General features: G+C 42.2%; 2 protein-coding genes across 6 annotated transcripts in view; one reads left to right on the top strand and one right to left on the bottom strand.

The window, feature by feature from the left end:
• dmxl2 (Dmx-like 2) overlaps positions 1 to 8,396 on the top strand; it is a 29,453-nt gene extending 21,057 nt beyond the window's left edge. For 3 of the 5 annotated variants that reach the window (XM_077712707.1, XM_077712709.1, XM_077712706.1), the window contains 16 exons: positions 953 to 1,143; positions 1,347 to 1,480; positions 1,566 to 1,651; positions 1,741 to 1,942; positions 2,257 to 2,374; positions 3,307 to 3,372; positions 3,903 to 3,989; positions 4,206 to 4,327; positions 4,406 to 4,544; positions 4,987 to 5,047; positions 5,145 to 5,272; positions 5,346 to 5,423; positions 5,905 to 5,996; positions 6,082 to 6,134; positions 6,212 to 6,429; positions 6,487 to 8,396. In XM_077712707.1, the coding sequence (XP_077568833.1) occupies positions 953 to 1,143; positions 1,347 to 1,480; positions 1,566 to 1,651; positions 1,741 to 1,942; positions 2,257 to 2,374; positions 3,307 to 3,372; positions 3,903 to 3,989; positions 4,206 to 4,327; positions 4,406 to 4,544; positions 4,987 to 5,047; positions 5,145 to 5,272; positions 5,346 to 5,423; positions 5,905 to 5,996; positions 6,082 to 6,134; positions 6,212 to 6,429; positions 6,487 to 6,696 (1,985 nt within the window). In that variant the 3' untranslated portion in view covers positions 6,697 to 8,396. The remainder of the gene's footprint in view (positions 1 to 952; positions 1,144 to 1,346; positions 1,481 to 1,565; positions 1,652 to 1,740; positions 1,943 to 2,256; positions 2,375 to 3,306; positions 3,373 to 3,902; positions 3,990 to 4,205; positions 4,328 to 4,405; positions 4,545 to 4,986; positions 5,048 to 5,144; positions 5,273 to 5,345; positions 5,424 to 5,904; positions 5,997 to 6,081; positions 6,135 to 6,211; positions 6,430 to 6,486) is intronic. The other 2 variants (XM_077712710.1, XM_077712708.1) reach the window with 1 other exon arrangement.
• On the bottom strand, positions 7,910 to 11,837 carry gldn (gliomedin). The gene is made up of 10 exons (XM_077712711.1): positions 11,126 to 11,837; positions 10,995 to 11,046; positions 10,897 to 10,914; positions 10,724 to 10,822; positions 10,387 to 10,497; positions 10,203 to 10,319; positions 10,015 to 10,098; positions 9,812 to 9,937; positions 9,587 to 9,737; positions 7,910 to 9,509 (listed from the first exon to the last, which is right to left on the bottom strand). Exons 1-10 carry the CDS (start codon positions 11,654 to 11,656, stop codon positions 9,044 to 9,046), a joined length of 1,755 nt encoding a protein of 584 aa, XP_077568837.1. The 5' UTR covers positions 11,657 to 11,837; the 3' UTR covers positions 7,910 to 9,043.
• Between the last annotated feature and the right edge of the window lie 585 nt (positions 11,838 to 12,422).

The raw sequence follows: 12,422 nt of genomic DNA, 5'->3' as shown, positions 1-12,422 counted from the left end.
TTGCAATACTTTAAAGCAGTTAGCTGCTATTTGCACTCCTCAGTTCTCTGAATGTGTTTGGCGGAGGCGGAAGATAGTAGATAGTGATTGGCATTTGATTAAAAAAAAAAAAGTGGAAGATAGCGGTGAGCGAAGATGAGCGTTTTGAAAATCCGGGGAAAATACAGAGGTTTTTATAATATCCAAACTGTTTATTCTTATGAACAGTTTGGATATTATAAAAACCTTTGTATTTTCCATTTATAATAGCTTGTAGATTCTGCCTCTTTTGAAAACAGTAAAAAAAAACGTTCACAAACTGTTTATGAAGGTAAAGAAGTTAATTAGAGATTCTCATTTAGAGTGCTAATTTAGATGCCAAAAGCAGATCAAGAAAAGCAAATTGAACAAAAACATCCAATTTACTTTATAGTTTCCTCTTTAATCCATAACTTTGGCGGCATTTCACTCCAGGTTTCACATTTCACATGCTTATCCTAAGAAAAACTATTCAGGCAGGCTTCCTCAACAAAGTCACCATTGTCAATGTTGTGCGTCTTTCTCGATGGTATTTTTGTGATGCACTGCATCTGTTTTACTAATATAATAGTGCGTGTCATATCTGTGAGTCTAACCGCCCTGTCTACTTTGCTTTGTGTTGTCTTGTTTTGTCTGGTGCAATGACAGTGATATAGTCCTGCAGGATAATAGTGAAGGTTTGTGCATATCCTAGTGAATGTATTCTGAATGTCTGCACAGTGTATTTTTGAACAGATGTATATTGCCAGTGGGATGCGTACGCTGCTGTCTTCCCGATATGGATGCAATTCACTTCATCCTGATGTATTTTTGGACATTTTGCCATTAAAGTGACGCAAATTCACAACTCCTTTGTCCTTTTCCAGCATTTTGACAGATGGAGCAAAGTCATCTTTTCATAGTCTAAATGATTTCTGTCTTGTCTGCCCATCAGTGGTGCCACCTCAGCCTCCGGCTGAGGACGGGGACCGATACAGGCGCAGGTTTAACATGAGGATGCTAGTTCCCGGACGCCCCGTGAAGGAGACACCAGCTGCCCCGCCGCCACTGCCTGCAGAGAGACCCACTTACAGGGAAAAATTTATTCCCCCAGAGTTGAGCATGTGGGACTATTTTGTAGCCAAAGTAAGGCATTAATTTCATTTTGTTCATTTTGTGTTTGTTTTTTTCATTGCATTCATTTGGCATTACAATGAAACTAAATTAGGGAACATTCGTAAAATGGCTCTACTTTTGTCTAGGGAGCATTTTGCTTGCAGCACTAACTTTTGTCATATTAGAGACCTGTGTTTTTGTGAGCCTCTCACTAGAACGACTTTTTCTTCTAGCCCTTCCTGCCGTTATCAGACAGCAATACTCTGTGTGACTCGGATGAAAGTGGAGCAGAGGATGATGAAGATGATGATGATGCCTTCCTTTCAGATACTCAGATAACTGAGCACTCTGACCCCAACTCGTACAGGTGAAACTTGCTTCCTTTTCAAACCAGAATTTGGGTGAGAGCTTTTAGTTTTAACAATACCACATGTTGACTGTTTGTACTCTAGCTGGGCCCTGATCCGTTTGGCCACGGTGAAAATGTTCCATCACAGCATTAAAAACTTCCTCCCTATCACCGGTCTTGACTTTGCAGGTACAAATACGCACAGGTTATCCTACCATTAACCGTACCTTATTCATCTAAATGAATTAAACCAATTTTGTTTGCTTTTTATGCCACAGACCTACCAGTCACTTCACCTTTTACAAATGCTGTGTTGAAGACCTTGGAGAACTGGGAACATATTTTACTGGAGACGATGAATAAATTTGACGGTCCGCCCCCCAACTACATTAACACTTACCCTACTGACCTTAGCGCTGGAGGCGGTCCCGCCATCCTGCGTCACAAGGCCATGCTGGAGCCAGACAATACTCCTTTCAAGTAAGACTTACTGTATGGTAAATCAATCGCATTGAACACATGACAGAGTGCAAACATAGGGACGAGAAATCACCATCGCTGTATCCGGACTTGAGTAACGGCACATGATCTAAAGGCCCTTTATATGTTGTTTTCCAGAAGAAGATTAAAACAAATTTCATTTGTAAGAAAAAATAACACTTATTTTTTTTCATTTTTGATTTGTACACGCTATAAAGATCCTAAATCCCATTCCTATCTTACAGCAAATGGAATAATATTGTAAAAATTTAGAGAAATTGTGAATTCTCATTTGAATTTACTTGTCTTTTAAGGACAAAGAATCACCAGTCCTTTCCAGCCCGACGGTTGTGGCATTTCTTGGTCAAACAGGAGGTTCTTCAGGAGACCTTAATCCGTTACATCTTTACCAAGAAAAGGAAGCAGAGCGAGGTCAGCTTTTTTGTACTTGTTTGTAGTGTTATACTAGTATTGGTATTGCACTGATATGGCACCAAAAGGACGTAATTTGCATCAGAGACTACTAAGAAAATATCTGTTTTAAATTTTTTTTTTTAGCTTCGACCTACCCAAGCTCACCCATTCTAACTACTTGTATGAAGGCTCTATAATGGCTAATGCCAATACATGCTTAAGGCTTCTTTTAGGACCAACACTCTTACCTGATTGAGTGATCAGTTTATGATCAACAAATTCCCTGAAATTTTATTGGATGTTCACTCGCTCAACGGATTAGCAATAGGATGGTTTTGAATGATTCTTATAATGAAATATTTGGGGGCCCATAATTGAATTTTACCTGATATAATTTGAAGTGATAGTGGAATAAAAAAAAAAAACGACATCTCTAGGTTACAAAAAAAAATATATATATATATATTCCCGATAAATTTTGAGGATGCTAACAGGGGCAAAAATGTCCAGTTTTGCCACTTTTATGTAATCCCAAACGCTTGCATTTCCCCATCATGCTCGTGGCCTGTAGATCTGCGTCCACATTTTCCCATTTGTGCCGACAGTCAAATGTGCAAGCGTTTAATAAATTAGGCCCTGAGCATTTATCTGTTGATATTGTCACTATCATTGCTTTGACTTCTGAGACATCTTCAAGTACAAGACCGTTAAGTGACTTTCGCATTGTCTGGAAAGGCTCATTAGGGTGTGGTTACTAAAGTAGACAGACAGATAAATGTTCCACATTTAACACTCTTTACATTTACAGAATACAGTCACGCTCCATTTAATACACGCATAATCCTGTCATCTTTTTTTTAATTATTATCATTTTTCATTCAATCTTTCCATGTGTGCATGTTGTGTTGTGCTGTGGTGTGTTGTGTTTTGTGCTTTTGTGTGGTGTGTAGTCTGTAGACAACCATATGGAGCGTGTAAAGCCAAACTGCATAGCTGGAGCTAGCGCTCTCAACAAGGTAGTATTACAGGCCGCCTCTTTCTATTCTTCTGAACGTTTGTAATAGTCCCAACTCGAGCTGAGCTTGAAAGACCTACATTTTCAAAACACTGTATACATTTAATAAACAACTACTGTTTGCAGTCCTTCTTCAGCTTGGCTCAATAGTGACTACTCTCGCAGTTATTTAAGCATACAAATCTAATTGAGACTAATCTTGACGCCAACACAGGGATCTCTCTGCTTTCCACTGTCGTAACCTCACAAAAAAATAACAGATGGATTTCAACAGCAACAACAAGCTTCCTTCTGAACCAAATGGCATTCTGAATATGGTCACTAACATGCATGCTTGCTGTCAACTGTTTGATTTAAAACCGTCTTTTCCTTCTGTCACATATTTCTTCCATTAATCCTATCTTTTCAACTTGGGTTTCCTAATGCTTTTTTTCAACATGATTTATGTTTTGAATATCTACTAATGGCTAAAACTGTGTGGGTTCTGCTATTCCACTTCAGAATTTTTGTCTGCTTTCCCAATATGTTTAGGTGGAGGCAGATTTGGGCTATCCTGGAGGAAAAGCAAAAATCGTTCACAAGGAGTCTGACATTATTATGGCATTTGCAATTAACAAGGTAAAATGTTCTGATAATGATCTGCCTGTGTGTTGATGTATGGAAATGTAGAAATTTGACATGCAAAACACCTTTGTTGGTTGAATGGTTGAGTAGTAAATTCATTCATTCTAACAACTGAAACAGTTGGTTTACCTAACCTTGAAAATGAGATGACAACCTTACTCGTATGCATCTTTGTCTCCCACCAACCCACCTACGTACATTTATTTTCAGGCTAACTCCAACGAAATAGTGTTGGCCTCAACCCACGATGTCCAGGAAGTAGATGTGTCCACGTTGGTGGCTGTCCAGCCTTACGCCTGGATTGGAGAGGAGTTTGATAAGGAGTCGCGCAGGTCAGATTGAGCCTCACATTCCCTCAAGACTGCATACTTGTATGTTTTAATCCTAAAAAGAATACCTTGTTTCTGTAGCTCTGATGACGTTGACTACAAGTCATCTCATACCAACATTGCCCAGGCCAGTTCTGGTCCCTTTGCACCACCACAGATGCCCGTCTCTGCATCCATGCCGTGGCTGGGTAGTGGGCAGACCAGCATGGGAGCCAGTGTGGTAAAAGCCATTCATACAAATGCACACTCACAATCCCATCCCTAGAAATTTAAAAAGCCTATTAATTATACCCATACAAATATTATATTTTGGGGCCATGGGAGAAAGCTGCACTGCGGAGTGAAGTCCTTAGCTGTGAAGTTTGTATTTTGAATCTTCATCAATGTCAAAACGTGCCGCCTAAACAGCTGTCCTGCTGAGTCTGTGGAGGCTGATACAGCGAGGAAGCTTGTTTGTATGGCTAAGATGGACCCAGAAACATAGATAGTGGACGCTTTCACAGCCGTGCCTCCAAGGCGCTGCTTTGCGTCACACTTACAGGCTGCCCGGGTTCTCCCTGTTCCAGCCATGTTGATAAATGGCCGCTAAATGCTGCACAATGCAAAATGAAGCGCGTTTGTGTGATGAGACTTTCAAGCACCATCGTTTCTTTCTTTTCTAGATCATGAAGAGGAATCTTAATAATGTCAAGAGGATGACGTCTCACCCAATATATCAGTATTGTAAGTATCGTCTTTGTTTTAACATTTGAGTGGGGGTGTGAAGAAAGGAAAGTACTGAAGAATCGTTGAGCAAGTTACATGGGTGTGTTTGGGGCAGATATGACAGGCGCCCAGGATGGCAGTGTTCGCATGTTTGAATGGAACAGACCTCAGCAGCTCATCTGCTTTAGACAAGCAGGCAACGCTCGCGTCACTCGACTGTATTTCAACTCCCAGGGCAACAAGGTAAAGAAAATCAGCGCGAGCTCATTGTCATTGCTTTTGTTTTGTCTATCTGATGTCGCTCCCATTGTTGCAGTGCGGCGTTGCTGACGGAGAGGGATTTCTCAGTCTGTGGCAAGTCAATCAGACTTCCTCAAATCCCAAACCTTATCTGGTGAGTTCGACTCATGTTTCCCCCATTGCTTTAACCTGGTGAGTTAGGTAAGCTATGTTAGTCAGTTGGGCAAAACAACATCAGTGGTTTTATTAATTCCACTTATGCAGCTGGGGTTATCGATTTCTATCTGTGTGATAATAACTCGAAACACGAATAATGGGGTCATTATTAAATTGGCGAGATATTTTTTTTGGTATGAAACCAAAAAGAAAAGAGTGAGTTTTAAGGTAATGTTGTCAAAGGTAAGAAAAGGAATTTTGCAATAGCTCAATGGCAAATGTAAAGATTATTAAAAAATGTTATGTTTCTCATTCTTGCATAATGACAATAGAGGCATTCAATTCAATTCAAAATTAATTTCACAATAACCTTCAGAATTAATGGGAGTGCCCTACTCTCCCAAATTAGCATTGTGAGAGCTTGGAGTGAATAATCATGTTAGGTCAATGGCACATTCATTGTTTTCTAATCTCTGCAGAGTTGGCAGTGCCACACAAAAACATGTGGAGATTTTGCGTTCATCACATCTTCGAGTCTCATCGCCACGGCCGGACAATCCAATGATAACAGGTCAGCATAAAGTTTTTCTTTCAACACAATGTTTTTTTTTTTTTTATTCCTTTTCTTTTGGTACTTAAAAATCTTCTTTCCACAGAAATGTGTGTCTTTGGGACACCCTGATATCCCCCAACAATACCATGGTCCATGGTAAGAAAGCCGGACCAATACTGCACTCACCACACTTTGTTTTTTGTTTAGCGACATCTGTATTTTGTTCTTTACAGCGTTCCCCTGTCACGAAAACGGAGCCACAGTACTGCAGTATGCACCTAAACAGCAACTGCTCATCACCGGAGGAAGAAAGGGCTTCGTGTGCGTCTTTGACATCCGCCAGAGGCAGCTGCTCCACACATTCCAAGCCCATGACTCGGCCATCAAGGCGCTGGCATTGGATGCCTTCGAAGACTTCTTCGTCACCGGCTCCGCGGAGGGCAACATGAAGGTGATGCATTCAAATAGGAAGAACATTTTGAGCAAATACTAAGACTTGTTTCTCTAGGTGTGGAAGCTCGCCGGCCACGGTCTCATGCACTCATTCGGCAGCGAGCACGCCAAGCAGTCCATCTTCCGCAACATTGGCGCCGGCGTCATGCAGGTGGAAACCCGTCCCGGTAACCGCATCTTCACTTGTGGGGCTGACGGCACCCTGAAGATGAGGGTCCTCCCCGACCGGTATAATATCCCCAGCAGCTTGGTTGACGTCTTGTAACTTTCACTTTTGAAGGTCCATAAATAGGGACTAGAAGGAGAGAGAGAGAGAGGGGGAAAAAAATCACAAATGCCTAAGTAAGACACACGAGGCATTAATAGAGCGATAGACGAGCCGGTCTGGAGATTGCAGTCCTTCCGGCGTCTCCGATTGTTCCCAAGTTCACTTGCGAGTGACAAAACGCAGCTGCAAATACTGTATGTGTTTTCCCAAAGGCTAAAAGTAAAAGTCTCAAGCATAAGGTAAACATACTTGATTTTAAAAGCTAGATTTATTGTCATTTTATCGAAGAATCTCTACTCTTAGAGCGTGTCCATAGGGAAGCTATGCATGTCCTGTTCTCGTTACGCAGTGCAATCACAGGTCTCTTGATAGTGCTCTGTAAAAGTACCCTGGCAAAAACTTTTTAAAAAGTGTGTAACTGTCGTCATTTTGTGCCCACAGCTGAACTCTCTTAGCATCTACTGTAACCAGCACTGTGGTTTGTTATTAAGTCAGTGGTATCCAAAGTGTGAATCAACTTGTCGGACCGTTTTATTTGATTTTTTTTATCTTTTCAAATATTGTCCCCACTTCTTCATCTTTTATGCCTGGCTTTTTTCAGCCCCGGTGGGAGTTTCTGCTGCATTGTCCTTCTAGTGATTAAGCCCCCCCCTTGCCATCACAGCCCCCCCCCCACCGTCACAGACACTGACGTGTCCTGTTTCGGGCCTGTGAGTGTGTGTCTGTCTGTGTGTGTGCTGGTCCACCTGCCCTCAAATGCCTGTTTGTGCGGCAGCCTCACTGCTTGAACATTCCTGTTGGGAAGATGATGTGTTTTACTCTTGTGACTGTGCTTTCAGTGTTTCCATCCGTCTACTCCGCCATCGATCAATCACTGCGCAAACACAAAAGGTTCCCTTCTCCGTTTTTTTTTTTTAAGTTAAGGTTGACTGATATTTTTGGGTTTTTATTCATTGAATGGAATTTTATTATTTATTTTTTGCTTGTTGGTTTGACAAATCCTATGTTGAACTGTTTAACGTAATGCCTTTAATTTAGGAATGTAAGTGGTTTTACTGGTTCTGACTTGACTGGGAGACGTGCAACACAAGTCTATTGTAAGTAAGCGTGTATGTGTGTGTGTGTGTTACCTCAACGGTTGTTTTTATTGTTCATCCATGGAAGAATAGATATTTGCACTCAAATTATGGAGACACTAAAAGGATTTATTTCAAATAAGTAGTTTATTAATGGAGAAACTGTTCAATACAAATGAATGTCAGGCTTTATTTGGCCAAGTAGTCAAATGTTTCAAATATAGTTTTAATATATAAATATCACTATATATAAATAAGGAATAGCCCAGCAACTTGTACAAACGAATACATTTCTTTATTTTTGGTTTGTATCATATATCAGCAGATTAAGTTGTGACAGTTGATAGGTTTATGTATGTAGGTAGTATTTATTTATTAAACTGATATTGTGCCCGCCCATAGACAGCCCATCCTCTTTCTGCCCACTATGTGTATTGTATGTGTTCTACCAGTTGCCCCATTGGTTGCTGGACTGTGTGTGTATCAGTGTGTGCATGCACGGCAACACAAACTAGTATGATGGGCAGGTGCTCGCCGAGACACCGTTGCCAGAAGGAAACAGGTCATGGTGTGAGATTTACCTTTGTAAAGTGAATAAATTATTTTTATTTCATCCAGTGATTTGGCACTGGTGTTATTTTCTTGATTCCTCCTTAGAAAACTTGCTTTGTTTATTTCAATACAAATGTCACCACCAACTGTATTTAAAGAATATAAAGACATCAGATACATTTAGACCAAATCATGCAATTATGTCAACACAGCTTTAAAAAGTTGAGTTTTTGTTTGATATAAATTGTGGAAAAAAATGTTAGTGACAACAAAATTCCAAGCATTGATGGAATATGTGATAAATACAGCACTCAATTCCCATTTACGTCAGAAACCACTTAAAAAAAATGGGTTCTCCCAAGAAAGAAGGCGCAAAGAACATCAAAATACAGTAGCTAGTAGGTTGAAGGGTTCACCAAAAACAAGGCAAAGGTTTTATTCCTAAAAAGTATACTCAATATTGTTTGTCGCAACAGTTCCTTTATGTAATTGGATTGCAAAATAAACTGTAATTGGGAATAGCTTGAAGGCTTCTTTTGAAAAATTGTTCAGTCTTTGCTAAAGAAGTGAGTCGACTTCACAGACTGTAGTAGTTGGATGTTTTAAGTACTGTAACTGGGTTCACACCACCATCCCATTAAGCACAGTATGAATGTATGATTCCTCCCAAAGTATTTCTAATTCAGATCAGCTCTTTTTTGGCCTGTACAGCGTCATCACTCATCAGAGATGAAGTGGACAACGTAAAGCTTGACGTAATTGTTGTCCCACACGTAAAGATGTCTGTCCTTGGGGCTGTAGGACAGCATTGCCAGCACCCCACCTGGAGGCCTGAGGTCAAATGTTACATTAACTGGTTTGCCCTTCAACAGGTCGTACGCAAAGGTGACCCTGGCGTCCTTGATGTCCGTGACGTAGAGTACCCCGCACGCGATGAAGGCGTTGCCGGCTTTGCTCCGTGGGTATGTGGTGTTGACGTGAGAGGTGATGGAGAAAGTCTTCTGGTCCAATTGGGCCACCACGATGCTCTCGTCGATATCGGATGCGAAGATCAGCCACAGACCGTTCTCGTCCGCCGCCAGCTTAAAGTAAGTCTTTGAATTTTGCAGCAGGTAAGCCAAGTTGTGATAAAGAGCATGGTCGATGGTGAGTGTTTGAAGCTTCTTGGTGTCCAGATCAAATCTGTCATCAAACACAACATGTCAACATGTGAATCTTTATAGTCAGCCAGTAATGCCCTATCATCTGCCATTGCTTACTTTGCAATGCTGGACGTGCCGGCGATCTGATAGTAGAAAGAGCCGTTGTGAACTGCGTGACCGCAGCCCTGATAGAACTTTCTCATATTGAGCGTTCCGCTGCTGTTGTGCTGGAAAGAGGTGACGCTCGGATACTCCCGCAAGACACGACCTGTGAGTGAAGAAATCGTGTTCCGCTTTCAAAGCCTATCTGGCCTGTAGTGTGATCTTAAAGTCCTGCCATACCCGAAAAGTGTTCCGCCACCCATACTCGTTCGTCATTGAGCACGGCCGTGTCCTTCATCCATGTGCCAAATGTGCTCTCCATTTTTGTCACATTTCTGGGGTTGATCAAAGATTTGATCAGGCATTCTGACGAAGAGCAGCATAACAGATGTTGCAATATAAGCACTGGGTGGGAAAACATTAGATGCTGTCTGGGAACACACCGTTCTGCTTCGCTGATTTTTCGTGCACCTTCCCAGTTGGCCTCCCAAACGAAGTCTCGTCATTTGGGACTGAATATAGTGGCTCTGCAAGGGAGAGTGCAGCCAAGCCACGATTTCAAATGAAGCAAACATACCTGATAAACAACTCCTAAATAATAATAATAGTCAGACTATTTACATCCGCTCACCCATGGAGTGCGCAGCCTGTAGATTGGCTCTGTGGTGCCTCGTCCTTGGGGGCCCTGGGGGTCCTGGAGCTCCAGGAGGGCCCACAGGTCCAGGTGGTCCAGGGGGGCCAGGAGGACCTTAGCCCAAAAATTAGAAAGGCTCAGAGATTGACTACTAAAGCAACAAAATCCCTTTGCCGCTCACCCTCCACAATGATGTCATTGGATGGTTGCCGATCTTCTCCTGGGGGACCTGGTTCTCCTTGTTCGCCTTGTTCCCCTTTTTCACCTGGCTCACCTTTTTCACCTGCCGGTCCTGTATACAACAACCAAATCTGTCTTTGTCCAAACAACATGATCTGGTCTAAACCCATAGCTATGTTTTAAAACTCTCAAAAAGCACTTTTGCATGTAATTTTGGGTTGGGGATTATAATCAGATGGGAATTACAGTAATGGTGTTCCATCACTGATGTTGGCGGCATCTGAGAACTCCCTAAGCTAAATCTCAAACACATTTTAAATCGCATAGCATTGTAAAACCTCTTTTTCCTCGCTTGCCATCAGCCCCAGGCAGCCCATTGAGTCCAGGAGCGCCGTCTGTCCCGTTTGTCCCTGGCATGCCGTCCGCACCATTCAAACCTGGGGAAACGTGAAAACCATCGTGAAGGCTTGAAAATCACAGAACATCATGACTTGACATGAATGCTACATACCAGGTGGTCCGGGGGGCCCTGCAAAAGACAATTTTGCAACGTTAGACAACACGACGTAACAATATGAAGATAAACGGAAAACATGTATCGGACATTACCAGCAATGCAGACTCCTTTGGTGGTATTACAAATGTCGACCAACAATTTGATCTGGGAATGAAAAGGAGGAAGCTGACTTTACTTACGATTATTCTATCAATGAAAGAAATTCATTCATTCATCTTCTTACCGGCACCATGGAGTAAGTAAGCATCATCATCATGTCATCCTGTGTGTAATCCTTGCGGTAAATCTGGTGATGCCGGTGCTTGTGCTTTCGATTCTGCTTGGGCTTCATGTCCGTCTCAACGCCGACTTCTTGGCTGACCTCCTGCTGACTACTTTCCGCGCCTCCCCCACTGTAAAGCTCCTTCTCCGGCACTCGCTCAGCATCCAGCTCCGGGCCCCCCGTTGTGTTTGACGCCCTCTCCTCTGGCGTATCGCTCCTCTTGTTCCTGGAGTATTGAAATTGAGGTTCTCTGGGAACCTCTCGGAGGAACTCTACCACCGAGCTCCCCTCCACTTGGTTTAGCCTAGACCCCGTCTGCTCAAGAAGGACGTGCTGTTGGTTCTGCCGAAGCAGAAGCACCAGGAGACCCAGAGAGTTCAACAAGGCCACTACGCAGGACCCGTACAGGAGCAGCCGTTGAGAGCGAGTCATACTGGGAGTCGGAATCCACATGGTGACCACTTCACTTGTTTTTTTCTTGGAGTCAGCCATACACCTCGTCAACAGTAGGGTTAGAATCCAGGTTAAGAGTAGATGCAGTTAAGTGAGATGAACCCACCCGAGAGAATCCAGTCTGTGGGGACGATGTGACGAGAGGCTGGTAGAATTCGTGTTGTGTTGTTTTCAGTGTGTCTACATGCCAAGCAGTTATGTAGGAGTGGGCATGACACAATCTTCTGGGCTTGTCGGGGAAGAAACCCCCGCCTGTTCAGTCACCTGATTTATATTCAGCAGAGTCCATTCTAGAGCATCGCCGTGGGCAGACACACACACACACACACACACACACACACACAAACACACACGCACACTTGCTCAAACACACATTAAATAACTCGTGTATAATACATGTAAAGAGACGAACTTTTCATTCATGTCTTTTGTTCACTGTAAGAATTTATTAGTGTAGACTAACTTCAAAACCCTGTCAACTTAAAACGACATTTTTTTTAACAGCTTTCGAGCTGTTTTCCTGAAATGTATTCATTATATTTGTATAGGACAGTGGTCTCAAGCCACTAGGACAATGTTTTGCTGTCCTTATTTGACATCCAGTTGTAGTATTACTTCTACCTTCAATTTTTTTGCGAAGGGGTAAAAATATATTTAGAAGTAAAATCTAAATAAAATGGATTTGCCGTCAGTATGCATTTTCAATAGCAAATTTCTTCATTTACCAACTACTACAACACATACTTTGCATCCTGGGCATGTAAAGTTTACTACCTAACCACAAAACATGAATTTTGGTACTAGT

This window comes from Stigmatopora nigra, chromosome 3 (genome assembly GCF_051989575.1).
Source record: "Stigmatopora nigra isolate UIUO_SnigA chromosome 3, RoL_Snig_1.1, whole genome shotgun sequence".
NCBI classification, from domain to species: domain Eukaryota; kingdom Metazoa; phylum Chordata; class Actinopteri; order Syngnathiformes; family Syngnathidae; genus Stigmatopora; species Stigmatopora nigra.
Note: the sequence above shows the minus strand (reverse complement) of the source record. Positions and strands in the feature narration are given on the sequence as shown.